At 45.5% G+C, this 14,564-nt stretch overlaps 4 protein-coding genes across 4 annotated transcripts; 1 reads left to right on the top strand and 3 right to left on the bottom strand.

Moving 5' to 3' along the window:
* Positions 1–2,495: 2,495 nt before the first annotated feature.
* On the bottom strand, positions 2,496–5,293 carry GL218_06573 (uncharacterized protein; the record flags this gene model as incomplete). Its single annotated transcript, XM_033583295.1, has 2 exons — positions 2,496–4,445; positions 4,499–5,293. 2 exons carry the CDS (start codon positions 5,291–5,293, stop codon positions 2,496–2,498), a joined length of 2,745 nt encoding a protein of 914 aa, XP_033433424.1.
* Positions 5,294–7,156: 1,863 nt separating this feature from the next.
* On the bottom strand, positions 7,157–8,491 carry GL218_06572 (Methionine adenosyltransferase 2 subunit beta; the record flags this gene model as incomplete). Its single annotated transcript, XM_033583294.1, has 5 exons — positions 7,157–7,452; positions 7,524–7,551; positions 7,692–8,146; positions 8,209–8,228; positions 8,307–8,491. 5 exons carry the CDS (start codon positions 8,489–8,491, stop codon positions 7,157–7,159), a joined length of 984 nt encoding a protein of 327 aa, XP_033433423.1.
* A 310-nt stretch (positions 8,492–8,801) lies between these two features.
* On the bottom strand, positions 8,802–10,034 carry GL218_06571 (Altered inheritance of mitochondria protein 6; the record flags this gene model as incomplete). Its single annotated transcript, XM_033583293.1, has 2 exons — positions 8,802–9,771; positions 9,832–10,034. The coding sequence occupies 2 exons, from the start codon at positions 10,032–10,034 to the stop codon at positions 8,802–8,804; spliced, it is 1,173 nt and encodes a 390-aa protein (XP_033433426.1).
* Positions 10,035–10,536: 502 nt separating this feature from the next.
* Positions 10,537–11,546, top strand: GL218_06570 (uncharacterized protein; the record flags this gene model as incomplete). Its single annotated transcript, XM_033583292.1, has 2 exons — positions 10,537–10,577; positions 10,631–11,546. 2 exons carry the CDS (start codon positions 10,537–10,539, stop codon positions 11,544–11,546), a joined length of 957 nt encoding a protein of 318 aa, XP_033433425.1.
* Between the last annotated feature and the right edge of the window lie 3,018 nt (positions 11,547–14,564).

Raw genomic sequence — 14,564 nt, 5'->3', positions numbered from 1 at the left:
GCGTGGACACTGGCCGCGGGGGGTAATATCAAAATGAGTCTTGTTCGTAGTTGCCGCATTGAGGGAATCTCCGAACGTCAGCTCCCCTCACTGCATCCCTTATCAGCTAACTCAAGAGCTGAATTTCTTACCTATTATATCAAACATTAGCTGAGGGAAAGCTTCGCTTGGTATCGACACTGATACTACGTATCTCAAAGCTGAGCTCACCGCCATTCCTGATCAACATGTGGATATATCGGCGGAAGATATTCTCGTGTGCTTTCACAAATAACCCGTCAAAGCCCGACTTGAGAAGCTTCCGCACATCGCCGTGATTACTGGGTCAAACTTGAGGAATATATTAGGCACATCGCCGTTATCGTAGTATTTATTGTATTCTGGGAAGGGCTTCTTCGGCCTTGAAGGTTTCGAGTAGATATCTCGATTGGGTAATATCGTGACGGACAATAGCTTATTCGGTGTTATTGTACCTATATCCCCTAAGAGTGGTTTTGCTAGAAAAGCCGAGAGAGGGATGCTATTAGGAAAAGACCCTTGGAGACCAGCATGTTATATTTCCTATACGTTTTCCTAACGCAAATAGATATTTCCCCGTGGTCCACAGCAGAAAACCCCATATTTATGAATTCTCCTCGATTTACTCTCCAAGCTAACAGGTCATAGAACATATTACTATGCGTATATCAGATACAACGACGACCCTTGACCCCGAATACGCAACAATAAAATAGAACCAGAAGTAATCGTATTATCTATATTATTTCTCGTCAGAGTAAAATTCACTGCACAAGGATGCTGACGTAGGCCAGCCCTAATAGAAAGCCCTCTACTACATAGCTCAGCAGGTGTATTTACTACACCTAGAACAAGCGACTGTGGTAGTACGTCTAGCATCATTACCACAAAATTAGCCCCAATTCATATCCAAGAACGCACGAGAAGTAAATCAATGATAGAAATTTCGAAGAACCGGGGAATATTTCAGAAGGACTAACGAATGTCACCAGTGATGCAAGTATAAATTACAGTTACCAGCTCCAGTATCAATATGATTATAACCCCAATCACTAGCCGGGCCTACTTTCCTTCCCGAGACGTTACCGTCAATATCAAGCTGATGAAGCACGTCCCATTTCACGTCTCACCAAAGCCAATATAAAAAAGCGCATCGCACAGGTCCGAACTCCGGAGGACTCACTATACTATAAAAAAAAACGCCCTAATTATAACTTGTCTTAGGATACAAAGATTATGTATTCGCTCGCTAAAAGCATGGCTTGGATCGTTAACCGATTTGGTTGTGTTTTTCTTGGTGACGTTACGCTTTAAAGCTTACTTATTTCCAGTGTTGTTCTGGCAACATATATGTGGCGCTCGTAGAAATATAACGGTTGGAGGTACTCTATAAGATTAAGAAGCCTATGTCTATCGGGGGCGTCGTAACACTTATCAAGATTCTACATGAGGCATCTAGAACAAACAACATGTTCAATACGTATAACTAGACGTAGAGTAGACCCTTGTAGTTAGGTTAGAGTTCCTTGCGGAACAACAAAGCTGTTTCCATACTGTTCGGTTACACCTCATGATAACACTTGTGGCTCGATATTGGGCCCGTTCTAATCCTAGTCCGCGGTGAACGTGATGAGATTCCTTTAACGTCGTTCAAGGGCGTAGCTTCCTATCGGATTATAGAATCATGGGCCAGAATGCTTTACGCAAGCGTCTCAAACCTGGCTGAATTGGCATCAACCAGGAACCAGATAGTATTTCTTAAAAATATCTCGCTAGGGACAAGGGGATAATCTCATACGTATCTATCTATGTCCCACAGTCTAATTGCCACAGTAAAGCACAGCGCTTTATATAAGATGCGTTTTACCGGAGCTAAGGCTGCAGGGATAGTAAACCGTTGAATACATTCACCTACCAGCATATCACGTAACAATCAACTCTGATAGAACAAATAAACCCCCAAGAGGGATTTTAATTATACAGCATCTAATCGAAAGCATCAGTTTTCGATGCAAGTATTACAAAAGAGGTATCTAGACACGCGGGCTAGCTATATAGGTAAGGTAGGTAGGTAGGTAGTTCGGTAGGCAAAACATCTATCGGTCTTGAATCCTCCTCCTGAAACAGTATTAACCATGCAAGAAACGCAGGCATTATATTGACATCCATATCTCATCGTAAACAGATCTTAATACGTTGATCTGTGATAAAAAGTCCAAAAAATCACGTTTCTTCGCTTCGCTTTCCATGATATAATCTTCATGACTGCTCGCTCGGCCTCCATGATCAAATGTCCCCGGAACTCCGCCGCTTTTGTGAGAGATGATCTTGAAATAGGTATGTAAGAAAATGTAGGTAACGAAGTACCCTCCAGCCGTGAGTTTGACAAAGTAAATATGCGACGTTCGGCGCGATATTAAGGATTAGATAGTGTAATATGTAGGTAGGTAGGTAGTTAAATAGTTTCGTAAATGTCATTATACTACTTTCAGAGTGCCTGTCCGGCCGGGCACGGAATTGTAGGAGCTATACTCGCGTTCTTTCTCTCTTGCTCGTTCTCTTTCCCGTTCCCGATCTCTGTTTCGTGGCGGTGGGTTCAATTTGAATTGCTCTCGATCACCACTGCGTCCAGGGAGAGACGGGACAGGGGGAACGTTTCCCCCTACTGGGGTTCTTGGCGGAGGTGCGCCTTGAGTTTTGCTTCTGGTTCGAGAAAGGCTCGGGAGGGGGGCTGTGTGGGGAGGGCGGCGAAGGGCGCTCCGGGGCGGGATTTCGGGATCCCCGTTCTGCTTGCTTGGGTTCGAGACAGTAATAAGATCGACTAGATGTGCTGTGCCAGCAGGAGCTTTGACGCCATGGCCAGTACTTTTCCTCGCCCACTGTGGTGCTTCTTGGAAGGTGTTGTCTTCCAAGTCGACCAGTGGTTTCGGCCGGTCACGACGGTTCGAGTGCGAAAGTCCAGTCGGTTGTGAGGAAAGGGGGTGCGGGTGTTCATATGCTAGGGGTTTGCTACTTGAAGGGAGAGGCGGAGGTCGTGACGATGATGAGAGAGAGGGTCTTCGTGTGTAGGTATGCGTATGTGTAGGTGTACGGATGACGCCTGCAGAGGTATTCGGGCGTGTGGAAGAGGAGATGGAGCCGACACTGCGTTGTCTCGCAGAATGCTCAAGAGCTGAAGGGAACCAAGGAGATTTAGGCTTTTTAACCGGCGTCTCTGGTTCGGACTTCCGATTCAATAGCGAAGGGCCCTCCGTAAACCCGTCATTTCTGTGTCTTTGTCGCCCTCGCTCCGGCTGATCTGTTTCTACATGGGTATGTTTCCGCTCTTCATATCCATCACCAAGCAGACCGTTGCCGGTGAATCCATCGTCAATTGTCGTATTAATTTTATCGATCAATTTTCGCTCGTTTTTGCTGCTCCTGTCTATCTTCTCGGTCGTCGTATTGGAAATGAGGTGATGGGAAGGAATTTCCTTTGGCATGGTCGATATATCTGGCACAGGTGGTAAGAAATCCTGTCCGAACTGAGATAACCGCTTATCAAAGCGCTTCATGTCGAGAAGCGGCTCAAACTGGCCAATTGCATACGGCGTTTCATCAACTGACACTTGGAGACGGTGACCATTTATCGAAGCGACATTTGCTGACTTCTTTGGTGCCTGAGCGACCGAAGGGGATGTTATTTGAGGCGGTTTATCGTCCGTCTTCCTGATCGAGATTTTCCTCAATGGTTTCGGGGCTGCTGGTCTACGATCTACAAGGTACCAGCTGCGCCAACCTTGAACCTTTTCCCTAAATTGGATCGCAATTTTAGGGTCCTCCGTGCAGAAATATTGGACATAGTTCTCAGTGTTCATAAAGACGTTAGTCTTCTGTTGACTTTTCACCGCGAAGCAATATCGCTTGGGTGGCTTGATATGCCTCCGCATCTGTGACTCTGTAGGTGTATATATATCGTAGTCGGATAGGCGACATAGGCTCGCGGTATCCTTGTCGGTTGAGTTGGCGTTCGGCTTCTTCGCACATATTATCTGACCATTTTCAAGAAGGGTGATCCATCTCTTGTTCCACTTTCCAGGGCGATTTGAGTGGTACATATATAATTGGAAACCTTGCGGTGGTTCGTCAAGGCTTGGAACTGAGTCGATGTCTAACTCCCAACCCTGTTCTTCGGACTCGGATAATGCTACTGTCAATTGGTTTTGAGTATCTCGATCCCAAGAATTCATGACGTCTCGAATATGCTCGTAACGTCGCAAACGGCGCTCAAGACCTAATACGCCATAAGTTTCCTTAACGACGTAATTCGACGGGCTAATATCGCTGGAGCCCATCATCTTAAAGGCGTAGGCTATTATATCGTCCGCAGTCGTTTCGGGGGTGACTTCCACACTGAAGGTATGCTGTCTATAGCGCACGGCGACATTCTAATATCACATTAACACATTGTAGATTGAGTCAAGTCACAATTCGCACTTACTCGATCTCCAGCATTGATCGCAGAGTGAGGCGCATCCGTCTGTGGTACAATGCCTCTTCCGCCAGGCTCTATCCCGGTTGGATGAGTTTTCGTGGGTTCGACACTGGTAGTTGAGGATGTTGGAGAAAGCCCAGGAGATAATCCATCCCTGCTTTTTCGCCCCTTGGTCAAGAGGACAAATTTTTCAATTACAGGACTTCTCGGCTTGGGCGAATTCGCTTGAAATGATGGTCTTGGACTATTCGCCAACTCCACTTCTAACCTTTGGAGGTCTTTCCTCTTCTGCTCGATTAATAGTCGATGGTTTTCGGCCTCTAAGCGCGCAACTTCTCGCTTTAACGCCTCATCGTCCACCCCGCTGTTTAGCCTGTTCCGTCGCCCATCTCGACTAGCAAGCCTTCGCCATCCGCTCTCTTCGCTCTTTGCGCTTTTCGCCGTGCTGGGACGGCTCTGATATTGATCTGCCATACTTCGATGCAGCGTATGCCTTCGCGTGCTCTCGGTATGGCGCATCTGATGTCGCGAAGAAGAATCGAGCGCGGTAGCCGGGGCATCACTCCCCTTTTGTGTCATGCTGGCGGTCCTTAACCGACGTGGTATAGTAGGCACAGGGGGGGCTATCGGAGGTTCCCATGGGGGTGGTGGATCGGAATTAATTTTTTGGGTTGCATCGACGTTGACAGTAACGCTACCTGCCCGCCTGCGGTAGCGAGACATGGATCGAGCAATAGTACTTCCAGATGTGGTACTCTGGTACTGCTCGCTGCTTTCGCGACGACTACGTTGAGTTGCCATTTTGTCTACTGTGTTTGCGGTTAATGGAAGGCTTCTCTCTCTTAGGCTTGGAGCTCGCCAATTGTGTCTATTTTCGAAGGGGAAATCAAGACGAGAGAAGTTGGGCGGTGACGAGCCACTTGGTAAAGTGACCGTCTCGGACCCTGTCGACATCTTGTCAGGGGTATGTTTGTGGAACCAAATCGCTTAAAGATACAAAATCAACAAGCACATAATAAGGAGAAATCTGTGCCGCTAAAACCCACTAGGACAAGATAATGACGATGGTGTAGCGAAATGTGTAGCGAAATGTGCAGGGAGCGCAGAGTGCCCAGTAACAGATCGCTCCCAGAACAAGCTTCAAAGCTCAATGTTCAAGTAAGTAGACAATTTGTACAAATCCAGACGTTTGTCGCAAATGAAGGTGACGACGGCGCACGGTAGAACGGCACCTAACACTAGGTGAATACTAGGGTGCTTGCTCCTTTTCCCGTCTACTTCCTCCTCCCATCCATGGTGATCGGAATAGTGTAGTAAAGCGTATGTCTTGGGGGTTTAACTGAAGATAGAGATAGCGCTGTAATCTCCATACGCGCCTGTTACCATCAGATCATCTGACGTACGGGGATGATCCTGTCGCCAAAAAGGATTCTCAATCAAAGCAACTGATCAAATTTGGCAGATTGCCGAGAAATCAACTCTTATTGTTATTGGTAGAAGAGGAAGAACAAGGGGTATCTACCGGGCCATATCCATATCGGGTCAGAGTATGTGGAGTTATTATATCTCAATTATCGCGAATAATATTCGGCTGGTTAATTGGCTGGTGGATGATTGTGGATGGCTAATGAATTGGTTTAGTTGGCTATTGGCATGACGAGCAGGAAAAAAAGAAGGGGAAGGCTAAGGGGAAATATGCACTAATCGTACCTAGCCCGTAGGTACGTTAGGTACTAATCTAAGTTGGGTAATCTTGGCTTCGGTAACTTTCCAGCTTCTCATGCAAGGGCCAATTCAGGTCATTGCATATAAAATATAAAATGCAGGGGATCCCGCATCGCGTCAACGATCCACTGGACCACTGGACCACATGCACTAAACAATCAGGGACCACTGAAGGCCTGTGCTCGTCAGGCACAGAAAAGTCAAATTCTCAACTTTGGTACCAGCCGATAATTGGTTCCACCCGTTGTCTTAACGCGCTTACTCGGAATGCATGTGGCATCAACATGTGGCAGACACGAGAATTAACTAAGACAAAATGGCTACGTAAGGTTACTATATAGTCCATAGTTATACCAAATATTCCGAAACTCTGCCCACTTCAATGTTACCATTATCATGATTTACCCTCCATTTCGTACGTGTAGTTCGCAGGAAATATTAGGTCTTAAAGAGGGTCTGCATCTATGCAAGATGCATGCAGGCACAAGCAAAATTAGGTTCCATGCAAAAGGCTAATGAGGCTGGCTAGCAACACCGTCAATATCGTATTCAGCTGGGAGTCCAAGACCAAAAATAGTCTGCTCGCCGATACCCTACATCTAAGCCGGAAGCCCGTCGAGTTTATTATTGACTTCACCTCGTCCGCATACCTAGGTAGGTAAGGATAATCGTTGAATTGATACGAGGTTCCATTATGTTGGGTTACTAGACGAAAACGTGTCTCGTGTCGGAATAGAACATAATATGTAAGAAATACTATATTGATATTTATACCTTGTAAGTGTATACTTCTTGTCTCATTAAAACCCGGTGCCTTGATGGTTTTAAGTTAAGTACCTGGAGTAGGTAATTATAGCTCTAGCTAGAAATTCGGGGACCAAATGCTTGGCTCTCTTACAGGTAGAATTAGTTATACCACTAAGCAAACATCTTAGATTCTCATTTTCTAAATGCTTTAACACTCCACCTCCACCAACCGGTAAAATCCTGAGTAGCCACATCTATGCCGATATCTTTGAGTGCCTTCGTGCTGAGGTGGCAGTCGTACGGCCTCTGGACGGAAGCATTCGGGTCGTTCCCTTCGGTATTAGGCTCGATGGCTGCGATCGATAGACCCATGATTTCGCCGAAGAGCTGGCAGATCTCATACTTGGTATACTTATTCTCCGAAGAGAATTGTAAGATATAAGGTAATTTAGATGGGTCATCCGTGTTTAGATATTTCAGGGAAACATCTATTAGCAGGTGTTAGCGATGAACAAGCGAGCTTAACGCAAGGAATTGTGTTAAATGCAGAGAAACATACCATAACACACCCGTCCTACATCTTCGGTCTACTGCGTGTCAGTATTACACATAATTATTTGAAGTGTGGCTTTGTGGAAGGAAACAGCGATAAACGGCAATATAACATACTGTAAGCATGTTAGCATCCAAGGAGAAAATAGTACATGCAAAAAATAATTTCGAAAACAGTGGTAATGTTGGTAATATTGAACTTACCATTGGTAGGATAACGGAGTGCCCAGTGATCCATCTTAACCTTGGCACCTGATTCTTGTGCTTTCCAGACAGATTCCATGAGCACATTCACAGCGCTCTCAGATGGCACCTCGGCATCACCGTATAATACGGGAACACGTAGGACAACACCAAGACCTGCCTTGCCGGCACGTTGATACTCCTCCAATACAACCTGCTCTCCATCTAGCTTCGTCTGCCCGTATAAGTTGGTAGGTTGCGGCTTTGCATCAGCCTCGTACGGTGCATCACCAGGCTTGCCTGGGAAGACATAGTCGGTGGATATATAGATTAGGAAGATACCACGCGCCGCGCACAGGGAGGCAAGTCTCCTAGTAGCTTCGACGTTTAGGGCGCGTGTTCCCTCGGGGTCGTTGTCACACTTGTCGGGGAATCGGTTCGCGGCGCCTAGCTAGTGTTAGTTTCGCGCGAATCTATAGGCGAGTGACTAGGAATGGGTTATAACTGACAGTGAACTACGACTTGTGGTCTTGGAAGTGAAAAGCAATGTTAGCAAGCAGGTAGACTCTTATGAATAGATAGCAATCCTAATATAAGTATCACATACTTAACATTATCAAGGGCAGCCTCTACTTGCTCTGCATTTACTAAATCGACCTTGAGGATCGATGACCCGTCGGCACGAGAGTAGCCTGTCCCTTTAACGTTCCACTTGCCTCTTTCGAAGGCCCTTACAACCTGTCTGCCTAGTAGGCCAGTGGCTCCGGTGACCAATGCAGTTTGATCGGACATCTCTGATTAGCAAGGATTTTGGCGGTTGAGAAGATGAGTATAACTTTAAGCTGGTGCTTCAAGGTTAATAGTATGAAAGAAGCTTGGAGGGGTAGCTCTGATTCGAGATGCATAACGCCTATGGAATAGCGGGGGTGGGGCAATTAATAGCTCTACTATCTACTACCCTGTAGAGTGGAGCTATTATAGCTTCGTTTCCCTATGTGTAGTTCAATGTTGTTTAAGAGTCTAAACCTAGGTACCTTATATTTACGAGGTTTAATCAGGAATAGGATATAGTTATTGCCCTCTTTTCTATAATAAGACCCCATTACCAGTCTAATTTCGAAGCTCCCCTCAAATCATCCACATTCAAAATGTCTGCGCCCTCTTCCATCAATGTGTGCCAGACTTTGTTTCTGATACCAATTGGCCAGCTAGGCGTATCCCAATATCGAACCTTTAGTCCTCTGCGATGAGCACCCTTGATCTGACCGCGAATCGTACGAAGTTGTTTTTCACTGAAGCCGCCTAGGACGATCCCTATACTATTAGCAAAGCTTGTGCTCGCATAAAATGAATTAGAGTCATTATATATAGGGACTTCGGTAGACTTCGTGTCCGAGGCGTCTAGATCCTCCCACATATCTGTTAGAGGGGCATCGAAGAATGCGTCTCTATACGTTGCGTTTTTGGCGAGTAGATCGAACGGCGTATTCCCTGTTCCAACAACGGTTACTTGGCGCCGATGGATGACTCCATTGTCGAAGGAAGTTAACCAGCCCCCCGACCTCAAGGGTTCGAGCTGTGCTAGGACATGTGGCCAAGTCTTAGCCCCATCGGTCTTCAAGTCCACAAGGAGAATTACTGTCTGTTCTGGGTCATAGTCGAAAACGCCCCGACGTGTATCGTTATAGAATTGTGTTTGCGGGTTCGTGCGATTGAGTAGGTCTACTAGAGGATTTACGTATAGAGACATAAAGGTGCGATTTGGAGTCAGGGCAGCCTCATCGTGTCCAACGTAGAGTTCCGGATCATCATCAAAAAGCCAAACATCCGCTTCGACCCCGATACAGCCAGCGTGTAGGGCTGAGAAGAGAGGCACCTTGCGCCAGTAGTCGTTATGCGAGTGACATCGAATCGGGATAACATCACGGAGAAAGTCTGTAGGGTACCAGGCCAACCCCTCTGTTGCTGTACCTGGCTTTCCCCAGTTCCCAAAAACTTTGTCCGGATCATCTTCCAGACCCCATAGACTCCTAGCGATAGAGAGGAGTAAGCTTATGAGCAAGATAGAAGCTCTAGATTTCAAGGTTAGTTGTACGGATTGACGCGGTCTATGTTTTGATAGCAATGCCTACAGTATGATCAACCCCCAGATGCTGCCGCATGTGAGATAGCTTTGCCAGCTTTGCCAACGTTGCCTTTTCGGGGCTGATTGTACTATTTTATCTGCTGAGGCTATCCTTGCTGTAGTGGGGTTCTCATTCTCTTCGGATCCATCGACAGGTACATAGTCATGAGAACGTTGCCGGTTCCAGACGTTACTTAAAGGTAACTTCATTTGGGAGTGCTAGTTCTTCTTATGTTATCAGACTAGGCGTGGCTCATTTATTTTACCTGGGTAGGGAAGATGAAATATTCTGAGTCGGTCACCACTCTAATTGTCTGTTTGACTCGATGATTACTCTTTGTACTCGGTAATGCGTCTCTGACGTCAGTAGGAAAGTAGCGAAGGGTAAGTTACATCGAGTTTACTTAATTGGAAGCAGAACATTTAAATTAAATATAGATATCGAGGAGGTATATTTAATAAGTAGGATATGATGGCAATAGGTTTAGAATGGTATAAATCTAGATTCGGACTTGGCGGCCAGTTTAGAGTTGGTCCCTGATCTTATCTCTATAATTCAAGTGGGGCGAATGTGGTAGAGAAAAAGCTAAGCTGTACTATATAGTCTCGAGCTTAAAATGTGGGGTTAGCGTACTCAAAAATTTTGGGCCTCAAAATTCGTTGCTAATTTCTAACTTCATTGACTTCTTTTGAGATCACAATCTAGGTCAAGATGCCGCATAAACATACACGCAGAGAAAAGGATCCTTCCACGTAAGTACAATTCTACCGTGTTAACCCAACGGCTAGCTAACTTCCCTACCTAGATACGATCTACCCCCTTCGCAGATCGCAAGGCCTTTACCAGTAACGTCGCAATCGCAGAAAAATGAAGCAGGGAAGCAGGCCCAAGGTCAGCCTGGGAAGGGCCAAAAGCGGAAGCGAGATGTGAAACAGAAAGATGATGCGCCTCGAGCGTTCAAAAGGCTGATGGCCTTTGCCGGAGGCAAGAAACCGCGGTCCGGATTAGATAATGGCGATGAACCGTCCAAAAAAAGCAAAAAGAAGAAAGCCAACACTGTAACGAACACCGAGATCGAAACCAAAACAGAAACAAATACAGAAAAGCAGCTTCCTAAAATCCAACCTGGCGAGCGGATGTCGGATTTCGCAGCTCGAGTAGATGCCGCGCTTCCTATCAGTGGTTTGATCAACAATTCGGTTAGGAATGGCAAAGATCCCCTAGGCCTAAAAGTATGGAAGACAAAAAAGGAAATGAAGATGCACAAGTTATACGACGAATGGCGAGAAGAAGATCGGAAGATTAAGGAAAAGAAAGAAGAAGAACTAGAACTCTTAGCAGAGAAAGAGCTAGAAGATGAAGAATCAGGTGTCACATGGAAACTTGACTCGCAGAGTGGTGGTAAGAAGAAAAAGAAGGGGAAGAGAGCAAAGTATCTGGGCGAGGCTGCTAGCGACGAAGAGGATCCGTGGGAAGCATTGAAGAAGAAACGCGGCGAGACGAAAGCCGGCTTGCACGATGTCGTTAAGGCGCCACCGGAGTTTACCGTCAAGCCGCAGAGGAAGATGACTGTTAGAGGCGCAGCGGTCGAGATTGACGGTATTCCGAAGGCTGCGGGAAGCTTAAGACGAAGAGAGGAGTTGCAGACTGTGAGGGACGATATTGTCGCCTCCTACCGGAAGTTGATGAGCGAGAAACGGCCATCTTTGCATACGACCTAATCTTAGAGTATATCCCATATCAACTTTGAACGACGTAGATACCCTAAAACCACGAGAACCTACGATATTATTGCGAATAAAAATCCAGCTAGGGCATTACGTAGAATACCACTTGTGGTGTACCTAATGTAGCAACCGACCACCTCGTCATGAAATGCCACTTTACAACCTAAATACATCAAATTAACGGAAAGGATACACTAGAAGTAGCTTCAAATTGACTATCATGCGTGGAGCAAGGAATTACGCAGAAGTCTCCAGTAGAGACCATTTTTTCGGAAACACATATAAGATTGGAACAACGTTTCTTTGCCAATCCTTCGCTCAACGCCATGCTTCTCGGTACCTCATAAGTTGTCGATCTCCAACCAACTATCGCTAATAATTAAATACAGTATGATGCTTGGCAATACCTTTTCCTAGGTTCTAGGAATACGTTAAATGTTGCTTTCCCCCCCTAGACCCGCGAAGGAATAGTAAGGCTTCATTTTCTCAATGCTAGAGTCTCGTTACCTAAACCCTTTTATTTAGTAGTAGTAAATATTATTGCCTCACCGGCAATTAACCTCAGAAATGATCATAATGAAACTTTATCATCCTCATTGCGGTCTCCAGAACTCGAGGCATATCTCCAGGGAGCTACTGTCGTCAATAACGCTGAAGATCTAGCTATACAATATGTAAGCTCTAAAGCGTATCAAACAATGATAGCAGCTACTTAGGCAAACCATACCGAAGCATATTATGGTAATCTTCAAACTTCTTGCGAATATATCGAGCATATAGACTACGATTATTCACGGAATATCAACGACGCTCTTTAATAATGCATTACTAGCCCTCATAATGGCCATCAGGACGACAGCGAGGCAAATAGAAGATAGGCTTGGAGGTTTTTTTTTTAATGATCGAGTTAAGACGGACGTTTTGGGCAACGAGGTTGCCTCGGGGGTCGAAAGAAGAGGCGTTTGACACTAACTAGGTACGCATGGGGATATAAGATTCAGAGCGTAAACTTGGATAGGAACTTTTATCAACCGTGATACACGGATTGAGAGGCTTAGCTTGTAGTAGTACATTGGGGGCTGTTTTGGCCAATGCCCCATTCAAGAATATGGGTGATGAGGCACTCCTTATGCCCACCTGCTAACTAGCGTAGAACAAGTATCATCCAGGTCTTCATTTATCGGACCAATTGTCTTCGATAGCTCTGAAAAAAGCATAACCAATTACCATGGCAATTTCAAGGGGCTGTGTCTTAGGTACGTTGTTATGCATGTAATAAGCCACGAGGCTTTCCGAACTCTCCATGAAAGAATACAACGTCTACTAACTCGAATTCACCGTTATATTTTCTAAAAGCATATGATTACTATTTATGCTAAATTCACTCTCGGGTCAGAATCAAGTAGATTGACTGTGGCATCAAAGATCAATTTTATATGTTATATGATAGATATATGTGAGAGGGCAGCCTCCTTGTCGCTATCATGATCCGGCTCATCCATTGCGGCGAATGGAAGTTCCGCGAGTTTGATCTTTGCGATTTGCTTCCTAAGTATGCCATTTTATCACACAGGTGGTTCACTGATGCAGGCGGGAATCCAGAAGAGGTGACTTATCATGATGTTCTGGCGCGGTTAAACAACATTGAACAAGGCAAAGCACGGAGCTGGGAAAAAGTCGAGAAGGCTAGGGATATCGCCTGGGGCCTCAATATCAGATGGATATGGATCGACAACTGCTGCATCAATAAAAGGGATGCGCCGGAACTCTCGGAAGCAATCAGCTCTATGTATCAATGGTATGCACAGTCACAGGTCTGCATTGCGTACTTGAACGATATGGATAGGACTGAACTTGGTCTTTCATCATGGTTTTTAAGAGGGTGGACATTGCAGGAGCTGATTGCTCCATCTCAAGTCCTATTTTACAATAAGAGTTGGCAGTACTGTGGGAGTCGGAATGGGTATAGAATTGAAGACCCATACGATATAGCTACAGATCTTAGCGGCACAATCTCTAAGATTTCAGGGATTCGGAGGGATCTTTTAAAACTAAACGACAGCAATCGAATTAAACGATACTTGTCTTCTGTACCAGCTTGTCAGAAGATGTCATGGGCGGCTAAGAGGAAAACGGCCAAAAAGGAAGATATGGCATACTGCCTAATAGGGATATTCGGTATTAATCACATGTACCCGAAGTACGGAGAAGGGGGGAAGGCATTCATTCGACTTCAAGAAGAGATCGTCAAGCAAACCAGTGATCTGACCTTATTTGCTTGGGTAGTAAAGGAACTCAACGAGTGCGACTCTGATAATCTATTGACGTACGACAATATTAATGGTATTGATGGCATTGAACATAACGATCGTGTCTTCAAATTCTATCAGGCCCTCCATGGGATATTCGCCTGTCATCCACGCGAGTTTGCGTCAGCTAACAACGTCATACCTACACAGCACGCCGTGTACAACGACGAAATTACAGTTTCCAGCAAAGGCCTCAAGTTCACTACAGCTCTGTGGGGGACGGGGCCAGATTCTCTATTTACCATGCCTCTCTATTGTTATGATCAGACACCTTCCTGCCCACTAGGGATCCATTTGAGATGGGTCGGGGGCGATATTTATGCCAGAACAAATGTCACGAACACAATTTATCTGCCCACGGAACAAGCTCCTCTTCCGAGCCAGGACGATATTTTTGCCACATATAAAATATACCATCTTCAAGATTGCCTCCGTGTCCTCCACCGAAACTCTATACGCATTCCTAAAATTATCTACAGCGAAGATGGGACAATGGAGGTTGCGCAACTAGAAAGGACCAAGGTCTCGCCAGGTTTTCTTTGGTGTGAAGAACGTGGTCTTTTAATGACATATGGAGTTAGATTCCCTTTAGCTTGCGTAACTTATCGAATAATTCAGCAACAGAGCAAGCTGGTTGTTTTAGTTTTGGGGCTCGACCACATGGAAAAGCCTTGGTTGTGTTTAGTCGAGCCTGGTTCACAAC

This window comes from Daldinia childiae, assembly GCF_008694065.1.
Source record: "Daldinia childiae strain JS-1345 chromosome Unknown Scaffold7, whole genome shotgun sequence".
Lineage (NCBI taxonomy): Eukaryota > Fungi > Ascomycota > Sordariomycetes > Xylariales > Hypoxylaceae > Daldinia > Daldinia childiae.
This window is presented reverse-complemented; position numbering and strand designations above follow the sequence as displayed.